Source organism: Cyprinodon tularosa, unplaced genomic scaffold, assembly GCF_016077235.1.
Source record: "Cyprinodon tularosa strain WSP-4 unplaced genomic scaffold, ASM1607723v1 ctg226, whole genome shotgun sequence".
In the NCBI taxonomy this organism is placed as follows: domain Eukaryota; kingdom Metazoa; phylum Chordata; class Actinopteri; order Cyprinodontiformes; family Cyprinodontidae; genus Cyprinodon; species Cyprinodon tularosa.
In genome coordinates, this window is record NW_024038844.1 from 862036 (window position 1) to 886919 (window position 24884).

Sequence of the window (24884 nt, forward strand, 5' to 3'; positions counted from 1 at the left end):
TAAGTGGTTGTTAAACCTAACATTTCTTTTTTAATGAAATCGCTTCCTCTGAGTGTTATTAGAAGAAAATTAGGTTATCGAGGCGGGAACATAAAATACTTCAGATGTTGAGACTGACAGAAGGGATGAAAATAAAGAGCTGAAGAGAGATGGCGGGGAACATCATCCTTGGCCCTCATTGATGAAGTGAAAGTTCACCTAGCCTGGCTAAAAATAGTTCAGTAAGTGGGCCTCCTCTTATCACACTCGCATGCAGCTATGGACTCTCACATCAAAGCTGGATTCACTCATCCTGACCTTTGTCCATTCTCAAGTTGCACGTGCAAATATGAGCCACTAACCTGAATACACACGATTTCCATCTTGAGTATTCTGTTGGACCCATTATATTCATGCAATAACAGTTTTTACACAAAAAGACACTCAGTGCAATGTGTTTCTCACTGAACCTTCGTGAACCTTTTTTAAAGGTTTTCTTTTACCTCAGCATGTCGTGCTCTGCAAACAACAGGGTGCAAAACTGTTCAAAACACAGAGAAACAAAGAGACACATCAAAAGCCTTTAAGCCTCAGCCCAATATTTAATGTCCAGATAAGGAAATCACTCAGAGAAATGGACGCATTAAGGGATTTGGTGACATTTGAAGTTTAGGACTGTTCTCTAGAAAGCAGAGCTTGTTTTAAACTAAAGAACCCAACAATTTAAATCCATGGCAAATTTAAACAGACTTGCTTAAATTTAAAGTAAAAGTCTTGTTTAGGAAATGTTCCCAACCTTGTTTTTTTGTAATAGCAGGCTACCTTTAACAATCTGCATGAGTAACCTAATTAGCTTCATTTATCATTGACTGAAGCGTGCTTTGTAAGGTGACCTTAGCGCTTGAGCATCTTTTTTTGTGGTAAGCCTGAATCAAAACCTGTGGTCTTGTTTTTATTACCACATAAGACCATTAATGTTTCTTTAGAGCTCTTAAGCTCGTAAAAGGATGCGGTTAACTATTGGCATGCATTCTAATTATTTATAATTACTAATAAATTAAATGATTAAATGAATATTAGAAACGAATTTTCACTTTATCCTGATATCACTCCTGATGGAGAGAACTGTCTGCTTTACATCAGAGATGTTAGTCCTAATCTAAGGGGTATTTCAGAGAGCAGATTCCCTACCTGAGCAGCTTTAAACGTTCTTTTACGCAGAGTTGATTCCAGATTTTTCCTTGGTTTAGAAAACCTAAAAGTGGTGCCAATATATTAAAGTCTTGTTTTCTACAATTTCTTAAAAATTCAATCCCTAAAGGAAATGACAAGCTGTTTTTTTTTTTTTTTAGGTGAATCACAGTGTACTTCAAATGTTTTACTGAAATTTCATACAGGAATTAGTCTCGCATCTATAGAGATGCTCGTCTTTACTTTAAATTGAGAAAACATTGTGACTTTTTTTATTATCATACCTTATGTATATCATTATGGAAGACCAGCTCTAGAAATAAAATAAAATTATACAGTGAGACATAAATGTATACCATAATTTTTGGAATATTAGCCGCACCTGAATATAAGCTGCAGAAGCTAAATTGCATGATTTGTACATATACAAGCCGCACCGGACTATAAACCGCAGGTTTTTTATGTTTAATGTCCGTTTTTTCTCGCTGTCGTTCTGTCTCGTACCACTCGCGGTAGAAGTCTGCTTCCGGAGGACCGCCGCATTCCCCCGCGCACGGCTACCGTACTTGTGTCTTGAAGCAAATGTGACGTTAACATGGTGGATAGTAAAATCCATAGATTTAGGTATTACGCTAGTGGCCGTTAGCTGTAAAAGTCCATAGATAAGCCACATTGTTATATAAGCCGCACGCTCGAAAAATGGGGAACAAGTCGCGGCTTATAGTCCGAAAATTATGGTATATCTCTTTTAATTAGCTTCTTTATTCGCCTTTGTAATAATTATTTATTTATTGTCCCTTATAATCTTCAACTTTATTTGTTAATTACCTATTTTTTTAAGTTTTTTTTTATGTGCATGTTATAAAATTGTTGTCTATTCAGACATTTCCTTATAAATGCTAGACTATTGACCGACCTATAGGTGTGTTCCCATACACCTATATTTGTCCAGCAGTTAAATTTTTTTGTACCTTCTATGATTAAAGTGCAATGACCATATCTACAGTTATCTACACAGACATTTATACAATATATAGAAAAGAAATGCACCAAAAGGAGTTTTTTTTTTACATGATCACAACTTAGAGAAGCCAGATCTTCTGGAGTCACGGTGACCGTGATGAGAGGAAATTCTGGGTGTCAAAATGAGACTGAGTTGAAAAGAGGTTGTCAGACAACTGATGGGAAAATGATGCGACAAGGAAAGGGATGAAAGAAAATAAAGGAGTGGTGAATAAAATAACAGGAGATGGGTGAGAGTTGGAGAGTAAATGGATGAACAGAGATTGTTTTATGTTAGGCAATGTCCTGTGTGAATAAATGAAGGTAGAATGTAAGCCTGAATAGTCCATTAGCACTTGGGGGACTTTGTTATTAACGGCTCTTATTGCTCGATAGTTCAGGCAAAATTTCAGGCTTTGAAATGAAACAATACATTTATTGATTGTTGTTTTCAAAGATACATTTACAAATAATGTATGCACTACAGTTTGGTTTTAAATGTATACTACTAATAATGTGAATGTGTTAAGATATTTGCCTTGCTTGTTTGTCACAAACACTGTTGAATTATTTGTACCAAATGCAAAGCATGCTTTTGCATCATTCACTTACCACTTGATCAAAATGTCTTGCATAGACATTTTAAAATAACACAGATGCTTTGCTTTTAGCTTCATTTTCTAATTGGAACGCATGTGAACAATTACCCAAATGAACATTGTTATGTAGTGGCAGTAAAGGATGGATCAGGATGTTTGTCTGTGATGCTGTAATTCGGCAAATCCACTATATTTTGGGACTATTTAAAATTGTTAATCATTAAAACGTTTCATAATTTTTCTTCTTTTTTAGTTGCTTAACATGACCTACTGCACAGCGAAATGCAGGTTAATATCATGAGTTATATGTTATTTTTGTTCATGTTGATTCTTGCAGTAGTTTTGTGTAAATGCTTGCTTGGCATTTTTGCACATTTACAGATCTTGTGCCAATGCATTAAAGGTGTGTGTGTGTGTGTGTGTGTGCCAGTTTTCTCAGCGGTGGAACCGGCTAATGGCTTGTTTACGTCCTCTCAAATTTCGTGGGGATTTACAGTCCCCTACAGCCGAAGGGGAAAAGGAGAGGAGAACAACCCTCTTCTTTGAGTTCTATTACGTCTTTGTGGGTTTAGGTGTCTTCTGTACTTTTCTTTCCTGAGGTACATTTTGAAAACCTTTTCTTCCTTACACTGTGCGCCACATTGTCTTTTTTTCTCCTTATGCTAGCTCGTCTGTTATTCTGCCTAAAACTCCTCCCATTCATTTTGCTTATCAGGGCGCTGAGGGCATTATTTCAATATCTTAACTTTTTTAATGTGTGTCATGTTTCTCAGCAATATTAAAAATCAAGCACCATTATAAATTGCTGTTAGTAGAACCCTGCTGAAAACACATTTTACTCTACTTTACATTTTTCTAATCCATGCAGTCAACAAAGCTTAAACCATAACTGGGCGTAATTATTGTTCCTCCCTTAAGTAAGGTTTTAATTAAAATTCCAATATAAAAGGGGTTGTGTCCTTTAGAGAATCTCATTTTGATGCTGTTTACAGAGCCTTGGGTTACAAATTGAAGCTATTTTCAAAAACTAACAATTTAAAACCCAAGCTAAGATACATGCTGTTTCATTCTGAAATAAACATAGCACATAGCAGAGTGTTTGCACGTTTTGTCAGAGAAACTACAGTGAAGCGTTATTTAAGGTGACACACCTGAGAGATGTTATAAGATTAACAGTGTGGCATCCTTCCTTAGGAAATTTGAGTTATCTGCAAGTGAGGCAGAAGCAGATCTTTTTCCATGAAGATGATAGTCATGATTTAGACTGGTATAACTTTCTGCATTGTTAAATTCTTCTTGAATTTTTTCTATAATTTATCTACTAATGTCTAATCTTAGAGGAGATTCCAAGTGATTTTAGGACAGTTCTACTCAGGAATAGTACCTATTTGGTACCTTTCTAGGGACCAGCCTAGTTTCTTCGGTACTACTGAGTACCTTATAAAATCAGATGGTACCATTTGACACAGAAGTAAAGGAAGAGAGGTCAAATTTTGATGCCAGCCATGAACAGAGCATTGCACCTTCAAGATTATGATGATGTCAGCGACTGCTGCTACAGTAAACAAAGCAAGCCTGGGTAAAAGAAAGCACTTAAAGAGTAAATCTCCACTTTTCATAATGGAATGCAGACTGTGCTCTCTGCAATAGTTGTGACATAAAGTGCAAGGCCAGCACTGGGAATACTTCTAATCTGATGGGGCATCTGGTTAAGTGCAAGATTTTTCTCAAGGCTATAGACTGCACAGTGTTCTACAGCCTCAGAGCTACAGCTACATTCGGCATCCGTTATTGATTTGGGTGAGAAAGCCGCATCGTCTGCTCCAGGAAACTAAGCCTCGTGTTTATGATGGATACTGTCGAGTACAGATACCTATTCCCAGGTACTGGCTAATGGTATTGCATTGGTTCGAATGTGAATGGTGTAAACTATAATTATCAAAATCATATTAAGTGGATGTTGCATTAATGAAATACTCTTTTAAAGTCTTTGGCCTTGTTGACAAAAAGCAATGTTTGGAAATATTCGCCAAGCTTCTCTGGTAGATAGTTGTCCCTTTGCTAATGTAGCGTTGGTGAAACTGACACTATTTGAAAACCTCTCCTAGTCCAAACAGTCCAAACTTTCCAACTGTGTACCAACTTGGTGGGTTGATGCATGGTTGATGCAACAGATGTGTTTCAGCAGCGTTTTAGTTTACTGTGGATTTTGCACCAGCATCTTTGCCTCCTTTACAATGACCATAAGCACAAATTGTAGTTGAGGAACTAGGTTTGCAACATGTGCTTAGTTTATTGGCTGAGACACACTGGACCTGATCAAAATAATAAATGGATAATATGAAGACGTCTGGACTGCAATGGTTTCAATGAAACCAACTGGGCAGACTGCTAGCATTCCCTGCGACTGTGTTTGCGTAGTTCCTACCAAGGTTGACCTTGGATCCATCTTGGATGATCCTTAGCAACTATTTATGGGAATGTGATAAGTCTGACAGAAAGAAAGGCAATGTGAGCGTGTGTGAGCTGTGATTGACACTCCATCAGACGCTCCTCTGGCTGTGATTGGTTGTTTTGACTCGTCCCGAATTATTCTTTCCAGATTGAAATACAGGCAGTAGGCGGTACCAATTGAAGCAGTTTTTTTCACAGGTTACATATCACATGTACTGCTGTCTGGGCATAGGGACAGTTTTAGCCAATATGACAAAAAAGTGATTTTTAAAAACTTACAGACTTCAGCTTTAAAGAGAGGAAGACAAAGCAATATTGGCCCAAAGAATTCTCCTAAAATAAAGGCGGAAACCATCTTCATCTTAATCATTGTTTTAGTTTACGGCAAACACTACTGCTGCTGTACACAAAGAATGAACTGTGCATCTCGTGTGTAGATAGAAACCATTAACTGTAGTAATGGCTTCTATCTACAGTAACTGCACAAATCCTGATCCATACACATGCAGGCGACACACAGCATGGAGCCCTCGCAGAAAAGACTTCAGGATTAACAGAATGAATTAACCATATGTTACTCTTATCCACTTCCCCCAATATCCACATACATGATCCCTTCCCTCCACACAGACACACACCACAATGTCATGTAAAATGCTGCTTATTGCGCTGCTCTCTGGTGACATTCACTTGCTGCAGCAGCTCGGTGCTTTAATCTGCAATTCATGAGTTTTACCTCTGAGCAAGAATCTAGCAGGGTTTATGACTACTTGACTCTCCTACATGTGCTGCACCAAAGCTCTTCCAGATTATACATTTATAACAAGTTATCTGTCTTCTAGTGTCCAAAAATAATTTCTTATGGATCAAAGTTCAGGTTTGCGTTGATGATGCTGTAGGGGAGGTATTGGAGTGTCAGTCGAGCATTCGATTTGCTGCTTCAAAGAGATGGAACAGTAATCATCATTTATATTACATTATACTATTTGTTTAGGAAGCTGTGATGATAAGGGTGTCATAGTTAGATTATAGGAGTAAAAATAGCAGTTTTCAAATCAGATTGACCCTTTTGCCAGTCCAACATTCAACATGGCTCATCATTTTCCACAAGTTGTCTCGCTCGTTGTCTTACTCTGACAAAAATAGCCCTCCGCCCCAGATTGTAACCTTATTTGCTGCTATAAATACATATCTGTGTTTTCCTAGTGCCTATGGTCGAGTGTTATGATAGAATGAATAATAATAGGTAGGAGGGTGTATGATGCGAAATGTGCATCAGGGTCATATGGCTCAGCTGGCACAGCACTTGGTCCCGTGTTGGCAGGAACTGAGTGGTTATGTCTATAAGCTAAAGTGACAGACTGTGGTGTTTTTATTTTGTTTTGCATAATGGTCAAGGCAGCAGACAAAACAACGACCAAAATGGGTTTAAGTAATATGATTTACTTAAGTGGATTATTCCCAAAATATCACTGTATTTTTAGAATGAGTGTTTACTCTTCTCCCAGATCCTCATTTCTGTAATTAGTCAATAATGCTAGAAACAGTTTGCTGTTTAGTTGTTAATGTTAGACAAAATAGGGAAAGTTTTAACCTTGATAGAATTGGATCTCAGATTATTAATACATTTGTAAATTTACCTTCTTTATTATGGTTATATGTTTGTATTTTAACTTTTAATTAGCTTTTTTATGTTCCATGTTGCTTTTTATAGTTTATAGTCATGTTAAAGGAAACGTCTGGTGAGCAAGGAATAATCAGTGGATCATCATCTATATCTAAAACTAATACATTCGTAATGATTTAATGAATTTAGCATTTATCAGCAAAAAAATAAAAAGAATTTTTGGAATGATCACTGAGTCTGGAAACGGCAATTTTTGCCCAAATATAGTAAAGGCCTGGTTATCCTCCAGCAGCATTGTGTCTTAGTAAGCTTGTTGCAGATATTTTTGATTTATGCCCAATATTGAAACGTGGTCTGCGTTATGTTATTCCACGCCACAACGCAAGAGGGCCAATCAGGAACAAGCTGTGGGTCTAGATACGGCCAAATCGATGAGGAAGTGGAGGCAAGTTTGTGCCACGACGGAGGGACATGAAGGCGAAAAAGAGCGGGGATCCAGGTGGAAAAAGGGTCCCAGCATTCTTGGCACCTCGCTCTTCTAGCTGGTCCAACTTCACGACTCGTTTTCCACAATGGCCATTCATTCATCCTGTCCGCTGAACTGCTGCTAGTTTTACTCACATGGCTGTAAGATGTCAAGTGCTACTACCACAGATGATCTCGCTCTTGAAATGGAATTGAACAATTCAGATTAGCTAGCTGAATGAATGGAAGAAGTAGAGCGTAGACGCCTGTGGCCCGGGCTGCCTGTCACAACTCCAGTCCAGTGCGCAGATGACGTCATAAACACTCCGTTTGTTTTTAAAAGATATAAATATCAAAAATATAACCCCGGATGTCTGGGGGACAGTGATTCGCCTACATGTTATGAATGCTGGCGTACCATAAATGATAAATTATGAACAGTTTAGGTTGTTCCTTCAACTCGTTACCCATAGGAAGACATTACTTGGATATAGCCTAACGGAATATCTTCAGAACAGCTCCAAATGACACAAAACTCATATGGGTGAGTAGAACATGATGTTATAACATAAAATCAAGGGCCCAATGTAAAAAAAAAAAAAAAAAAAAACTGTGTTTCCCTTTAATGCAGATGTAGTGTGGCTCCCTAGTGAATATGTTCTTTTGTGGTTTTGATGTGTATCTGTAGTACAGGTAGGTTTACTTTAGCCCCCCTTTTAGCTAATTTTCTCTTTACACAGAGGGAAGGGATCCTTTAGGAAAACAGCTCACACTCACTTCAAGCTTTTCTAAAATTTGAACCTATTTATGGTTTCTAGCTTGGAGCTGTCAGTAGGTATTACAGTCTTTAAAGTTGAAATGAAGCACGTGAACCCTGTGAAGTGTACGGGTGTTTCTTCTAAGGTGCTCTCAGAAGTTCCCAGAACTAACCAAGCAGAAAATAGGCTTTCTGTTTGGGCTTCAGTGGTGTTCCCAGTGGGCTTTAATGTGGCCAGCTTTAAAGCTGAAGTCTTTAAAAATCACTTTTTGTCATATTGGCTAAAACTGTCCCTATGCCCAGACAGCAGTACATGTGATATGTAACCTGGGAAAAAAACTGCTTCAATTGGTACCGCATACTGCCTGTATTTCAATCTGGAAAGAATAATTCGCGACGAGTCAAAACAACCAATCACAGCCAGAGGAGCGTCTGATGGAGTGTCAATCACAGCTCACACACGCTGAATCCCCCCCCCCCCCCCCCCCCCCCCCCCCTTCTGGTCGCATGCGGTAGCCGCGCAGATGCTGTGAGAGGGGTGGAGCTTGGAGGTGGGGCATGAGTGAAGCAGAGAGGGTGGGGGAGTGGCGTGAAACCTGTTTTTCTTCAAATTTTCAGTCAAAGTCTGCTCTCTTCTCAATGTTACCGACTGCAGCTTTAAGTGGAGCACGGTGATTATCAGAGCTATTAGCACAAACGCTATCTCACACTGACATTTAAATAAGAGGTTTGCTGACAACGTTGCCCAGGGAGCATGCTGGGCATTTCTATGGGCTCTGATGGATGTGATGAGCTGTCATCAGATCCTTTTTCCGATGTCAAAGGTCAGTTTATTTCCTCAGGAAAGTGCAACAGAACGACTGTTAAGGAAATTACTGGATCTAATCATCTGTGCTTTATAAAAATGAGGCATTATATAAATTTTTTCTTTAAATTTTAGTAAAATTTGTGCTACTTCTTTGAGAATATCCATCTAGAGGTTGTTCATCCTATGTAACTAATATAGAACAGTATTTGTGTGATTACCAGAAAGGTTATTATCTGCTCCTGCAAGAAATAATTAACACCCTTGTGAAGGAACATGTTCTTCAATCTGGCCTAATGAGAATGTGTAGATTGCTAAGATTAAATGTAATGATTAATTCAATTCTAAATTGATAAACTTAGATTGTTGTTGTTTTTCTATATGCATTAAATGCATTTGAATAAAACAATAAGATAATTGCTCTATGTTGAGGGGATTTGTAAGAATGCTTAAAACCTTCTGGAAGATGATTGAAGGTCCAAATATGAATCATTAACCCCAAAACAAATTCTGTTCTATCTTAGGCCATCCTCATTTGGCTTATGTGGAGATTATGTTAAGAGATTGAATGATAATTTGGTCCTTAATGGCTTTGTTTTTTTTTTTTTTTTTCTGTTTACAGAGCTGAACTTCTATTCTGAAACACACACAAAAAAATTTTGTGAATTTTATAACTACACACTTAAAATGTAATTAACTGTTTCCTTTCCTTTTTATTTTTTGTTTTAATAGTAGAAAAAAACATTCTGCAGTCAGTTAAGCTGTCCGACTCACTGAGGGAAAACTAAGGTCTTGATTTAAAGATTTACAAATTAATAAAAAAGAGATAATCTCCTACTGAGAATAAATTTGTTCCATTCTTGCCTGTTTTTAATTTATAGCGTTCATTCACTTTAGCTCCCTCTACTCTCCATGCAGAGATCCTGTGAACCCAGTGATGTTCAGCCCTCCAATCATATCCAGCCTGTTTCCCCTGCTTGCTTCTGTCTCCTCTGTTTTAAAAACCCCAGGCTTACTCTTCTTTCTGTCTTTTAAATTTTATCAATTTGTTACCTGCTTCTATTTAATACTAATCTACTGTTTTGGTCGTTTTTTTCCTTTTTTTTTTTTTTGAACTAACTCTTTAGCATTTTAAGAAATCTCTTAACATCACAAAGTCAAAACATAGATGTTAAGTTTTTTTCTCAATGTGTTAAATTGTCACAAAATCCAACAGTACATGCAGTAACCCCCATGTTTTTGTATCAGGAGGAAGGTTTCAGATTGTATCCGACTATAAATATCTTGGGATCCAACTTTAGTCAGAATTGTCTTTTAAATGACACTCTACAATTCTCCGTTATCAGATTTCTGATGATGATTGGAATCTCAATAACTTCCAACATATTTGCCATTAAATTTCTTTACAAGCATCAAAAATATACATGCATTCAAGGATTTTGGTCTCAAGTTAATGTTTAAATTCTGCAACCTTTGCAATCCCTCTATAACAAACAATGACATTTCTGGATAATAAAACAAATGCTTATCATTGCTGTCAAAATTGCTAAAACACAGTATTTTTTTGTTTTTAAATACTTTGTATTATTTTATCCTAATATTGTTATTTGTCATATTGTTGATATAAGGATGCAGTTTTTGGTCTTTTTTGGTTTTAGGGTGACTTCTACCATCTGTTTAGGAATTACAGATGAAATATAGCCTTCTGGCTAACTCTGGCATATTGACAGCAATGTTATTAATATGCATTGTCCCTGTAATAGATAGATAAATAGATAAATAAGTAAAACACATGCCTGATATCAGGCTAAGCCAAAAAAAAAAATGTGTTGGATAAGATTGTTTTAAGGGGCATTATGATTCTCAGGCATCCCAATGGTTTAAAAAAAAAACAAAAAAGCCTTTAGCCTTTTTATATAAAGATGGCACTTATACATAAATGCTGTTCTCTTGTTTTGCTAATTTTTGACCAAACCTAAACTTGATAATCCAACTCTCTTATTAACTGACATAAGTTAACCAGCAACAACCAATCAGAGCAAAACAATCAAATAAAGGTAAGACTCCCACTGAGTTGGCTGTGCATGTTTCAGAATGATCTGTGCTGATGTGAAGACGGAGACACCTGATCGTCTGTTTTGCTTTAATAAAGTCAATTAACAGTCCTTATTCAATGAATTTTTGTAATACTACTTTATTAACAGATAGGTGCCTGTTCTACAATGGAAATAATTGGAGACATTCATGATGTTCCTCAATATTTCCTATCATCCAAATGTCCCTCTTTAGAGGTGCTTATACCGTTGGTGAGTCCTTGATAGATTTAGCTGATGCTGCAGCTCATCGTCGACACATCTAGACGCATAAGAGCATCTGTTGTGTAAATGGTGAGATCTGTGAACCTGTACCCAAAGCCTTTGTTTGTGTCTGAAGGGACGGCGCTCTCACTCTGTCACCGAGGCTCAGCCTTGCCGCTTGTTTTGTGAGGAAAAGAGATAAGGAGCATTTGCATTATTTACAGTGGCTCAATGTCTGGGAGAATCAGTCATCAAATCCTCTAAAGCTTTTTCCTCTTTTTGTATTTGCGCGATTTTCTTTACAGACCTTGAGTGAAAAGGTAAACCTTGATTAATGGATAAAATGAAGTTGTTAAAGAGAGATGGAAACACTGTGCTGTAAAAAAAAAAATGAAGTCGTTCTGGCTGGCATGGTGTTGAGTTGAAAGATATCAAAGAGGATATTTAAAAGCTTCTTTTAATTTAGTCTCATTTAGTTCTGGACGTATATGATGGATAAGAGAATTGTGCACCATGAATAAAAGCTACCTGCCCACCACCTCAAAGTAAAAAAAATATTTCAAATGTTTGCAGATGGATATTATAGAGCCTAACTGCAGTCTTTACCCTGCTGCACAGAACATCTCAGACAAGATGGACTCTTTTCAGTTTTTATGTGTTCTGAATGTCCATGCTATCCTGCAACTACTGCAAATGTCATTTTGAAAGATGAATTTTAGATTCTTCCAGCTGATAGATGTTCACTAAATTGCACTCAGTGAACCGTCTCTGATCTTTCTGGTTTTGATTGCTGCTTCTACAGTTCAATCTGTTGTTGGAAATTGTGATTGAGACGATGCTCAAAGAAGCCTAAGAGCCAAAACGTTTAGCTCACTGTTCACAAAATGATTGATGCTCCACAAAGCAATCAAAACATTAAACTAATTTAATTTTAATTCTATAAAAAATGCTTCTTAGAAATAGAAATGACCTTAGCCTTAGACTCTGGCAGTTATACCATTGTAATAACACTGAGTTAAAATCCCATTGTTTCATAAGGGTACAGTGCAATGCAAAACAAACTCTCAAATTAACTGCATTTTGTAGAAAATAAATGCAGATGTATATTTTTTTGGGGTTACAGTTCTGACAGATATGCTTCACACAAACTGACCAAGAGAAAACACTCCTTTTTTTTCTTTTTACAATTATATAATATACATTTTCAGGGATGGATGAGATGCTAAATTGGTTCTTTAAAAAAAAAAAAAAAAAAAGAAGTAGTCTTTTTATCATTCTGTTCTTTCCAAGTGGTAAACATGGGGATTCTTGATCCACTTTACAAATCCTGCTTTAGGGCATAGAAAATGGTTTCTTACTCCTTTTTTGTGACCTGGTCGGATCTTTGTTGAAATCTAATCACAGCAGCAAATAGCGAAACATTCTGCCAGACAGACATTATCCACAGATCCTCTGTGGATGCAGGCGAACAGCTGACTTTAGAAAAAATAACACTCTTTCCAAAAAATATCTCCTCTTACTCCTGAATTTAGCAACTACAAAATATTTCTACACAACATTTTAATGCTGAAAAGTTTATCTCATTTAATTTCAGATGTGGAAGCAAAACATTTCAGTCTCTTAGTGTCTGCGGTTATAATTAAACACCAATCTAAATCCTAGCTTCTATTAAAAATCTGGTTATTAAGGTGTTATCATTCATCAGTGTTTAACAAAAAATAAAATAAACTTTGTTTCATCAAACAGATCTTTTCAGGAACTGTTAAATGATTCATTATAATCTATTAAAATTATTCAAGCAGTGTTATGGTAAGAAATCATCTAGTGAATGTATTACAATATCTTGTACAAGAGAGAACAGAGCTTCCCAGAGAATCTGAGACATTTACCTTGGTTCAAACTGTTAATGAAAAGGCTTTTATACTGAGGAGGGGGGAAAAGAAAACTAATAAGATACTCTGTAAGAATTAACTTCTGAGGAAAGTCAAGTCAGGGAAAGATTGCTCTTTGTGGGTTATGTCACAGGAGCACTCTGCCTGACGACCTTTAGACTGAAACAGAAAAAATCCCTATAATAAAATAAAGTCTACAAACAAAAACAAAATAAAATTACCCATAAATTCAAGTCTGTCGTAAGGCTTTATGAAATAAAATTCAAATGTCCAAAAAGCATTAAAATAAAAGGAAGCTCTCCATTACAGGTAGGGTTAACCCAATGTCACGTGTTCGTTTCTGATAAGATGCCAATATTGCAGCTTTGAGCATTGATCGATACTAGGGATGGAACGGTTTATAAAAACCGTTCGGTTCGACTGTCTCTGTTCGATTCGCGTGTGTTGCGTTCGGTTCATGCGCTGCTCCTTTTTCTCATAGGCGAAGCGATTACACTCCAGAGCAGAAGGTGGCGGTACTGCGACCAAAGCCAGCCACCAGTAGTAAACAAGAACAAGAAGAAGCGAAGCCGCGTAGCCGGGTGTAGCAGAAAAAAATCAGTTGTTGTAGAGAATTGTGTGGGTATGGCGAGTGGGAAAGAACAGGCGTTAAGACTCGGCAGCAGCACTTTATAGGTCTGCTGTATGCATAGGCGGATCTACTGGGGTGGCATGGGGTGGCAAATGCCACCCTAAATGACAGCCTTGCCACCCCAGCTGCCACCCCAGTTGGCGGTAGGGGTGGCGAGGCTTATAAATTAAGGATCATTTGAGAATTACGACTGCTAATTTCTAATGTCGGACTGCAGTGAATGCAGCACGAGATGACAGAGAGCGACTGAGACTGATTGTTTTGAAAACCGAATGAGGCAAGGCGAGGGAGCCGGGGGTCATAGGGAGAGGAGACACAGGATGAAACAGGTAAAAACTGATTAACTATCTATCGAGAAATGAAATCATAATAAAAGCACAATGTTGCTAGCATAGCTGCAATGCTGATTTTGAGATGATAAAAATCAGGTTGCAGAACGTTATTTCTCTAACTATGATATTAGTTAGGCCTGACGTTTCAGGCTCATAAAGACATATTTGCGGTCAACTATGACAGAAAAGAGACTATCAAGTTTGGTTGAACTCAAACCAAAAAGCACAAAGACATTGGATCTAAATAAAGTTGTGAAGCGTTTTGCTGAGCAACATGGAAATCACCACATTCAGCTGTTATAGTCATGTTAACTTTATGTTATGCTCTCTGGTGAACCTTTACAGAGCTGTTACATTTTGTTTTGGCACCTGAGAAAATCTGATATTTCCTTTAATAAAACCAAAAGTGTTAAAAGTTAAAAATGTGATACTGGTGTAAATCCTGCTTAATATGAAGCAGTGTTTCTTTTTTTGTATATATAGTATGAAATTATCCAGAAATGACCCGTATGAACCTACTCACAAGCAAAATGTATTTTTATGTTGCTTCTTTTCAGATTTGTGGAGATTTTGATGTAACATACAGAACCCGCCTTTTGTTGATTTGTTGATACAGCAGTATGGAGGACCAACTCTGCCATATTTAAAAATAAATACAGAAATAAATAAATGCTCAATAAATAAATAAGCATACAATTAATTGCCATCAAAAATACAAACAACAAATAAAAGTAATTAGAAATTAAATTATACAGCTAGTCATAAAGGTATATAACTCTTTTAATTGGCTTCTTTATTTCTTTGCCTTTTTAATATTTACCTTATTTATTTTTTTGTCATTTATTATCTTCAACTTCATTTTTTAATTACTTATATTTTTAAGTATTTATTTATGTGCATGTTATAATATTTTTGTCTGTTTTATTCTTCCTTTGTATTTTTTTACCCTAGTTATTTCTTCGCCCCTATTTCTTTCTGCCTGCCCTTTTTACATTTCTGCCTGCCATTATAATATAATTTCTAATTACATTTATTTGTTTATTGTATTTTTGGTGGCAATTAATTGTATGCTTATTTATTTATTGAGCATTTATTTATTTCTGTATTTATTTTTAAATATGGCAGAGTTGGTCCTCCATATACAGCTCTATCTACAGCATATTTACATGCATGAAATGTCCCTTTCATGTTGCCTTAACTGCTGTATGTCAAGTTACTGAGGAACAAATGGGGTAAATGTGTGTTCAGAGTAAACATTACATAGATGTCCAGTACCTTGTTCGGGTGCCTTGACCCATTTATTTCTACTGTGTAGTTCTGCTCACTTTATTCCAGCTCAGTCCATAGATCTCTGATGGGAAACTTTTTCTTTCTATAGTTTCTTCTTGTGCAAAAGCTGCAAAGCTGCCTCTCTGACAGTCAATCTCACACATCTGCGACTCAGCACCTGTGTCTTACCTTAATACCTTTCCTGTCATAAGGCCCCTCTAGAGGTAGTGTTATCATTCTTCTATCTCCTATTAAGTGAGATCACATTGTACGATGTATTATTAATATGAACTTTTTCACATGAAACACTAGTACTGTACATACTATTCTCACCAAACTGTGATAACTGTGATTAAATTCAGTGTAAACAAATACCATATGTTGCCACCCCTAAAAAATTCCTGCCCCCCTCTTGCCACCCCATAAATATTTTTCTAGATCCGCCCCTGGCTGTATGGGACCACTTTGCATTTAGAGTGACCTACGATGACGGCGGAAAGAAAGTTGTGGATAAAAGTGCAACAGTGTGCAAGCATGGTGCAACACATTTTGTTTATGTTAACAGCAACATGACCAACATGTCAGGCTAACAATCAACATATACCAAACCGAACCGAAAACCGTAACCATGAAACCGTGAACCGAACCATGGATTTTGTGAACCGTTCCACCCCTAATTGATACATATATGAACTTCATAACATCAGTACAAATCCTACATGCTTTTATTACTCATTTTGTAGTATGGGGTGTTAGAAAAAGATAGTTCAAATGACATTACTCAAACGGAGAACAACAGTCAAAAAAAATAGAGCACAACAGATCCATGTTTTATTAACCAATTGGTCACTTAAACTTTACACAGATTTTGGATGTAAATGTATTACATGACAAACCCCATCTCCTTTTTCTAGATAATTTAAACACAAACCTATACAACAAACCTTGCATGAATAAAAGTAACCAGATTTTTATGCAACTCAAACTCGATTACTATATAAACTTTATATACTCATTAGAATTAATTATGATTAATTATACTTTATTAATTCTAAATACATAAACCAGACATGTATTTCAATCAAGTAAACTTTATTAATTGAATTAATATGAATGATTTCAGGTTATTTTAATAGGATTGTGTGAATCGGGATTAATAAGCACTTTTAATTACAAGAAAAATCGGATTTTCGGCTTAGTCTTTCTTTTATTAGAGCATCTATCCCTTAATTCAGAGAGGAAATACATGAGACACACAAAGAGGCTGTGCTGCATGATTAGAGGATTCTGCCCCCCATCCCCTCCATGCTCTATACTTAATCAAAATTTTGATCAAAAGCTGTTTGATTTCATCAGCATTGTACTACAGTGTGTTGCAGCCTCATTACTTTGATTGGTGTCTCGATTTTTCAGGTGATTCGATTTTTATTCCAAAGCTGACTTGACCGTTAGGTTGTCTGTTAGGCATATTAATGATGATATAACCTTCATTATAAAAATAAAGAAAGAAAAGAGAACATTTCAGGTTCAAGAACTGATTTAATCGTACTGATGTTTTCATTAATATTCTATTATTCTTTGTCTTTAGCTACATTATGCTGAGTCTATTTTGAGTCTGAGTCTATTTTGCTCATAACTCATTGGATTTTAATGAAGCATTATTATATAAGCCAATCAATGGGCAGTAAATGAACAAATCCCCCCACGTTTTCCTCCACCTTTCGGGATTTTTACATAATTGTTCGATGCATTCTCCTACATGCTTTAAATAGTGATATCCATTAGAGGTTTATCCAGCAGTGGCGAGGGAGCTTCTGGGAGCTCTTGTGGGTGAGCACCTCACGTTTCCCCTTGACAGCATTTCACAACTCGGCCAGCAGCTGTGACAGGTAAAGGTCAGGGAGAGAGGAAACGTGCGATTCCAGGGAATATGTGGGATTCAACTCCCACTCATTACCGGTTCCCAGCTCTCACCGCAGAGATTTTATACCTTTCTTTTTCTCCAATTTGAATCCCATCTGCAGACAGGAGAGACACTATGTAGAGACTGAACAGGAAGTGGCTTTAAACTGTTAGTCCTTTTCACATTTTTCTTCCTACGTTTTCTTTTAGATCAGTTTCTGAGTTGATCTTTCACTTTTTTTCAACTAATTCATCAAAAGGTTTCTCTTTTCTGATGCTCTAAGCATTTGAGTCATTAAAACCCAAATATAAATAATGAAATTAAATCTTCTTTTCCAAATTGGCTCTCTGTCCTTGTCAGAAGTTGTAGAAACAGATTAATTGAAACCCTCACTGAAGTGCAGCCCTGACTTCAGTGACAGGAGCAAATGGCGGCGCTGTGGGAGGAGCTATTTTTGTTTAGCTAAACCGTAACTTTACTTTCAAAATCTCAAAGCTGACAAATTATCAACTCATTTCTGTATTTATAAGAAAACCACTTATTCTTCCAGATACAAATGTTTTGTTCTGCAGAAAAATGCTGTGGTTTCTATTTAAGTCATTTTGAGTCCATCAAAAATGAAGGAAATAAAGGCTTGCTGTGTTCATGCGTCAAAGCATGATACATGGCTTTAGCTGTTGTTGGATTTTTATTAAACAAAGAGGAGTAGGGATATGGGACATCATCGACATGATATTGGTATCGGCCAATATTATCTATAAGAACTATCAGACATTCCATAAATATAAGGCACTGTTTTTGTGACAAAAAAAAGTTGCAATTATGCCTGCAACACCAGCGGGCCCCTTGCATCCCCCTGATGAGTTCATCAGAGCAGCGATGAGCATGTCTGAAGGGTTTTTAAAGTTTCAGAAACAGATATGCCAACTGCTATTTGCAATCATTGTGCAGCGTTGCTGATATGAGGAGGACATTTGAACGTTAATTAACGACCATAAGAGCCTCTGTCCAACTTTAAAATGAATTTATGCTAACCAGGAAAAGAAAAAGAAAGCGACTGATCAAACCAGCAAAGTTATTCGTAGACCTCGGGGTGTGCATGAGCTCGTAGAGTGATGCCTGACGCTTGTGCTTTGCTCGTCACAGCGCTTTTGATCGGGGCGTAAATAGTCTTTTAGAGTGAGCGGTACACGCACCGTGTCCAGCTCAAAGGCCCATTACCAGCATTTCATGTGGCTATCTCTGACGCTATTGAGTAGTGCGTGGCTAAAAGCACTTGGGTGAGTATTACCACAGACATTTAGACTTCAAATGTGAGCCCTGTTTGCAGACTAACCTTTACAACACAATGGATAAATGGAAACTTAGTGTCTGTAAGTTGGTATTAGGGGGGAAAATCTGTATTGCTTATCAGTCATTTGAGCTGTAAAATATCAGCGCTGTTGGCTGATGCTTTTATTGACCACCGGTGGTGGAAGATCTTGGCTTTAATACCAAACTGAATAGGTTAAACCAAACAGATTTTCATTATTTGATCTTCTGATTACCGATGTGAGCTGATCAAAGCCGATTGGACATTTCACCTAAAATATTGTTTGAAATGCACCCATTCACACACACTGATAGCAGGAAGCTAGGTTGTAACAGAGGACATGATAACTGAGACAGACAGAGCTGGACTTACTCCTGCATCCTACGCCACCATTGCTCCATTACTGTTCATGTCACGGTTTTATACTAGAATTGTGTGTCTGGGTAAAAGGAGAGGAGCATGAGGTGATGTTTCTGTCATGTTTGGGGCCTACTGAAGCGGTTTGAATTTCTCATGCTCCACTAATCTGCAAAAAAACTCCCAGAAAACTGTAAAAGTGCTGAAACTTTTAAGCTGCTTTAAATCAAGATGAAAACCCTACTTGTTTAGAGTGACCTTTGTGCTATCTTAACATTGTTAGTTAATTTTGTAGTCCAGGTTTCTTTCACTTTATTGCCTTTTTTTAATTAATTATTTTAATTCTCTTTAATTACTTACATTGTTAAGAATGAGCTCTAAGCCACTGCAGTTTGTCTGTTTTTCTGTTATGTTTTTTTTATGTCGATTCCTTTAAATTGTCTAAAATGTGCATATAAATAATCTTTCCCTGCCTGTGGGGATAGTAGAGCTGTGATCTGGGGTTGCTGGTTTTGCTCAGAACTCTGTTCAATGAGGGACCAGAGAATGAGGTCAGCTGACCACCTGGATAAACTGATTGACCAGGTCAAAATATCAGGGGATTTTCCTTTGTGGTTTTAGGGGAATATTCCAAGATAGCAACACAAGAACATAAGAAAAAAAGAAGCAGTCTGACTCTCAAAAATGTTTACAAAATCTTTGAAAAGACATTGTTTATGTTGCAAAACCAGGAAGTTCTTAGTTTTGGTTTAAAGAAGAGAGTCTGAAAAAAGAAAAATCAGATCAGATGCTTTGTAGCAAACCAAAAGTAGGCTAAAAAAACATATATATATATATATATATATATATATATATATATATATATATATATATATATATATATATATATGGCGCTTATAACTGGCACTTTGTTGCAGAAAAAAACAGTTTTTTAAAATCTGACTAATTAATATTTTTTTCTGTAGTAGAAATATCTGGTATTTTAAACTGAACCTGAGCAGATTTAAATGACAGGTCAGCGTTTAAATGTATGTTTCTCTCTCTTTATCCTCCAGTACCGGATCGGGCAGCTGTACATGATCAGTAAACACAGCCATGAGCAGAGCGATAGAGGAGAAGGGGTGGAGGTGGTCCAGAACGAACCCTTTGAAGACCCAGTTCATGGCCAAGGACAGTTCACAGAGAAACGAGTCTACCTCAACAGGTCAGTGCATCGAGCTCTTAGGTTGCTCCTAATGTAGATAATTCAATGTGTTCAGGGAGTGTTTTTTTGGGGCTAAAAATAGAGTTTTAGAAAACATTCTTAGTGGAGAAAAGGGCAGGGCAGAGAAGACTGAAACTATAGCAACAGGGAAATCTCAATAATTTGCATAAAATCCCAAAGAATTTGGCATCTTTATAGATCAGATTTCACTGAAGCTGGGTCACCAAAATGCCACTTTGCCAAATGGCCTGTACTTATGTAGGGCTTTTTCAAGTCAGAGGACTTGACCAAAGTGCTTTACGCAACATTCACTCATTCACCCATTCATACACTGATGGCGGTGAGCTACATTGTAGGCACAGCTGCCCTGGGGCTCACTGAGAGAAGCGAGGCTGCCATTCACTGGCACCACCAGACCCTCTGACCACCATCAGTAGACAATGGACACTGAAAGGCAGAGCCGGGGCTTGAACCGACAACCCTCCGATTGCAGGGCAATCTCCTACATCCAACACCACTGTCGCCCCAAATGTTTGCTTAATTTACCCTTTTTTATTGTTAATCCTTTTTACCCCATCTATGATTCAGCTCCAGTTTTTGAATATTCATGTAAATCTTATTATCTGTCAGCATACTACGATGAGTGATAAGGAATTTAATGCTTGGAATAAGTAGTAACTGTGTACATTAGTTTGCAAATTGCACCGTTTAGTATATAATAAAACCAAATATGAGCTGTGGAAATATCTAAATGCATTTCCTTATAGGTTTTGATGATTTACTTAATCTGTGTCTTGGACAAACATAAGGCTTCTGCTGTCAAATAAAACATTATATGAGGATAGAAAAAAACTTTAATCCTAAACCTTTTATGATTTATTCTTCAGTGTGCAGTTTACTTTTAATTTGGGGTAATTTTACATCTTTCATATTTAAGAAGATAAATGATGAAAATAATTTTCAGCATGCATTATATTATTAAAATCAATGCATAACCAGGGGGGTGTAAAAACGGTGGGTATTTATCTCACCATTTAATATCTATTGCAGGGCACCCATTAGCCTCCTCAGACTCTCCATCAGACAGCTGATGTAACCCAGACAGTACAGATGAAACAAAGGTAACAATCAGATTGATGAAATATAAAAGAAAAGGAAAGAATAGTCAGAAATATTATTAAAGGAGAGAAAATGAAAGGATGGAGAAGACTCTGCTGGCCATTTGTCTATACACTATTTCCTGTGTCAGCATTCACTGAGCTAGGAAGCCAATTATGCTGAGTCAGCATTCCTCTGCTCTGCAGAACAGGAGAAAGTGATTAAGGAATTTCTAGCAACTTGGCCTTTTGGTACAGCAACAAGAAACAGAATATTTTGGTTGAAACATAAACAAAAAGAGAGCAAGCTCTGTCCAGAATTGTACATATGGAAAACCCTGACCCTAGTACTACAGGGTAACCATGCTAATTATACTTTTTACCTGCAGGAGTTTTCACAATATTAAGATTGAAACCATGTAGATATACTGAGGAAGAAAAATGCCATTTGTGAGACTGTAGCAACCTTTGTGTTTAAAGGTAGTGTCCTTTCCTTTAAAGAGCTGAAAACTAAAACCTGACAAGTTAATATTAATAAAGAATAGCTTTAAATTATTGATTAAATGGGACGATCAGCTGTTATGACAACCTCAAGTAAAAGCAGAACAAACTTTTAATGGAAAAAAAAAAAGGAAAAAGATTGATATATTGCAGCTGAGATGATAAATGCATGAAGCAGAAACACATTCTTAAAGAATCCATATTTTTATATTATCCTGAAACCATGCACCTGTCCTCTCCTTTTTTTTTCTTTTTGGAGTTTACTCTGATTTATTCTTTTGATAAATTGCAGTCGCTTAATAGTATGACATTTTGTCTTGCAAGATAATTTGCAAATTAAGCAAATTTTTGCTCCTAATTGGAATCCGAATCAAAAATACTTTAATAATCCCAGAGGGAAATTACTTTTGTTACACGCTCCAGTTACAGTTTTATATATATACACACATCCAACTACACAAGATAATAAAGATAAAAATAAAAAACAGATAAAATATATACACATATAGCTCTTCTATCTATCTATATATATATATATATATATATATATATATATATATATATATATATATATATATATATATATATATATATAGATCTAATAAATCTAAATCCAAGTAAAGTGAAAATCTAAGTAAAGTGATAAATCCAAGTATAGTGATACGTGGTGTGCAAAAATAGTGCATAAATGTCAATTACAGCGTCTAATACTAATCTTAGTGTTTACTTCTGCTTCTATAAAGTTTGTTAAAAACATAAAATATCTTGTCTGTAGACATCTCAGATACCTGTAATTTTATTTAAATATTATCAATTATGTGCTTTAAATGAAAATAATTTACCTCTAACTGATTGACAGAAGATTAATTGTTCACAGATTAACTGGAAAAGCTTGGATTAACTCTGGATTATCTCTGGAGAAAATAGGAAATGAAACTAAACTCACATTCTTTCTGCACTAATCAAATGCTCAACATGAAGTAACCTGAAAAAATACATTTTATTGGGAGAATTCATTTTAAAGCTCTCGTTTAAAATGAATTAGTTACTCAAATTCAGCCCTCTATCCATCTGCCTCTTTAGCCAAAATACATTAAGCTGAGATTCACCAGCAGGCAAGTCAATCTGGACTTTATCTGTCACACTTCAACACTCTTATCCTTACGTTACCCATGGCAATGTCCTTCACACAGTGCCTCACACTTAGGCATAATCTGACCAGTTCTCCGTTAATAAACTGTTATCTTTTTTTTTCTCTCTCTCAAAAATCAGCCATCTTTTATCGCCAACATGGGCTGTGTCGCTGCAGCAATTGCCCGTACTCTTTTTAAATGAACAAGGAGGGAATGGGAGCAATCAACAGATGGAGGTGTAGGAGGAGTGTCAGTCTCTTGTTGGGGGAGAGAAAGAGCAATTGTGCCTGCCAACGCTCAAAAAATATCACAGTGGAGGACTGATTTTATTCACAGCTGTCACGATGCAGCGGGAGCCATTTTTGTCCTCTTAAAGAGAAAGTTTTTTGCTGCCAAAGGAAGAGTTGGAGACAGACTCTATAGGATGCTGCGTGGTATTTTAGTTTGGGTCTTTTTCTACCCGATTTCACGTCATTTAAAGTTGATTTGAAGTAAAGTCTAACATAGAGTCCCATAAGAACTCATGTTGGCATTTTTCCTCCAATTACTCTGTCCAAAATGCACACTAAACATAGTTGAGATGTGATATGAACTAGGGATGCACGATATAATCAGCCCCCTATCGGTATCGGCCTGTATCGGCCTTAAAACTGAATATCGGACATCGGCCACCCCACCGATATTTATCCCGATATTTGATCAGCTTCTGAGTTTCTAAAGTCTAAAAAAAAAAAAATACTACTTCTTCTTCTTCCTCAAAAACTTCTTTTTTACAGACTTAAAAACTTCTAAAGACGAGTGAAAAAATATTGATACATTAAAATATCACAATATCTTCATATGCTGATATATTGCCATTTAAAAACACCATATCAATCTCTTTCACTAATGAAATATTGCTATATGTCATCGTTATGCTACGAAATCCCCCGAAAATTCATGAAATTTTGCCATATTTTTATTTGTTGATATATTGACGCGGTATCGATCTATTTTACTAACAAAATCTCACAAGAATTTGCAAAATATCACGAGAGTTTGTAACAGAACGATGAAATTTCATGAGATTTTGAAAGTAAATTAGATCGATACCGCGTTTTTAAAAATCGATTTGATATCAGCATATGAAAATATATTTGAGTTTATTATTTTTCAAAGTGTCAGAAATGGATAATAAAACTGCTATTTTCAATGACTACTTATTTTTGTCCAGCTTTAACATCGGTATCGATATCGGTTATCGGCTACATGAGTTTTAAAATATCGGCATATCCAGTGTTGTGCCTGAACGCGTTCATTGAACGAAAGTTCATGAACTCGTTCATATTTTGGGCGAACGTGAACTGAACGTACAGCATTACTGCCTGATGAACGTTATTGGGAACTCGTTCATTCTGGTGTCTGTGAACGGCACGCTCTCTCAGTTCAGCTCCGTTCAATAGGTTGCCAGATTTCTATAGAGCCCTCCAGGCGAAACCCCGGCTAAATCACACCGTAAACAGGCCTTAATATGTAGCGGGAAAAACACCCAATCTGGCAACACCAGCTACCAGCGTCGTAGCCTACAGCCGCGTGCGTCATCAAAACAAAATGCAGCGTGGAAGCTATAGCAGCATGGAGGCTACCGTGGAGGCGACAAAGCAGCAGTATGATCACTTAAAACAGTTTTATGACCAGGTGGTCGGTGAGGATGATGGCAACAAGTTTGCCCGCCGGCTTTCAGTAAAAAAATCAGCACTTCAGTAACCTTAAATTCCTACCTCAGCCTGGTCCTTCAGTTTGTGTTAGTAAAGTCTTCTTGAGCGGAGGTCTTCAACAGGGAATCCGCGACCCCTAGGGGGTCTACGGAGGTACTACATGAGGGTCTGCACGGTTAGTTGATATTTTTATATTCCCCCCCTGCAATTTTTTCCCCCACTAATTGAAATGTCTTTAAATACTCATTAACATGAAATCAACACACTGTAGTAAACAGATAAATGGAGACAAAAGATGTCTTTCAGTCATCAATGCTGACATTCAGCGACACACAGGAGCTCTTTCAAGCTGGGCACCGTTTCCTTCACAACAACCAGGA

The 24884-nt window shown here is 36.8% G+C and overlaps 1 protein-coding gene across 2 annotated transcripts in view; it reads left to right on the forward strand.

Annotated features, from left to right (window-relative positions):
* The window catches only part of LOC119784435 (cytoplasmic phosphatidylinositol transfer protein 1-like), a 90698-nt gene that overhangs the window by 47578 nt on the left and 18236 nt on the right, over positions 1-24884 (forward strand). For both annotated transcript variants that reach the window (XM_038286481.1, XM_038286482.1), the window contains exon 2: positions 19928-20076. In XM_038286481.1, the coding sequence (XP_038142409.1) occupies positions 19928-20076 (149 nt within the window). The remainder of the gene's footprint in view (positions 1-19927; positions 20077-24884) is intronic.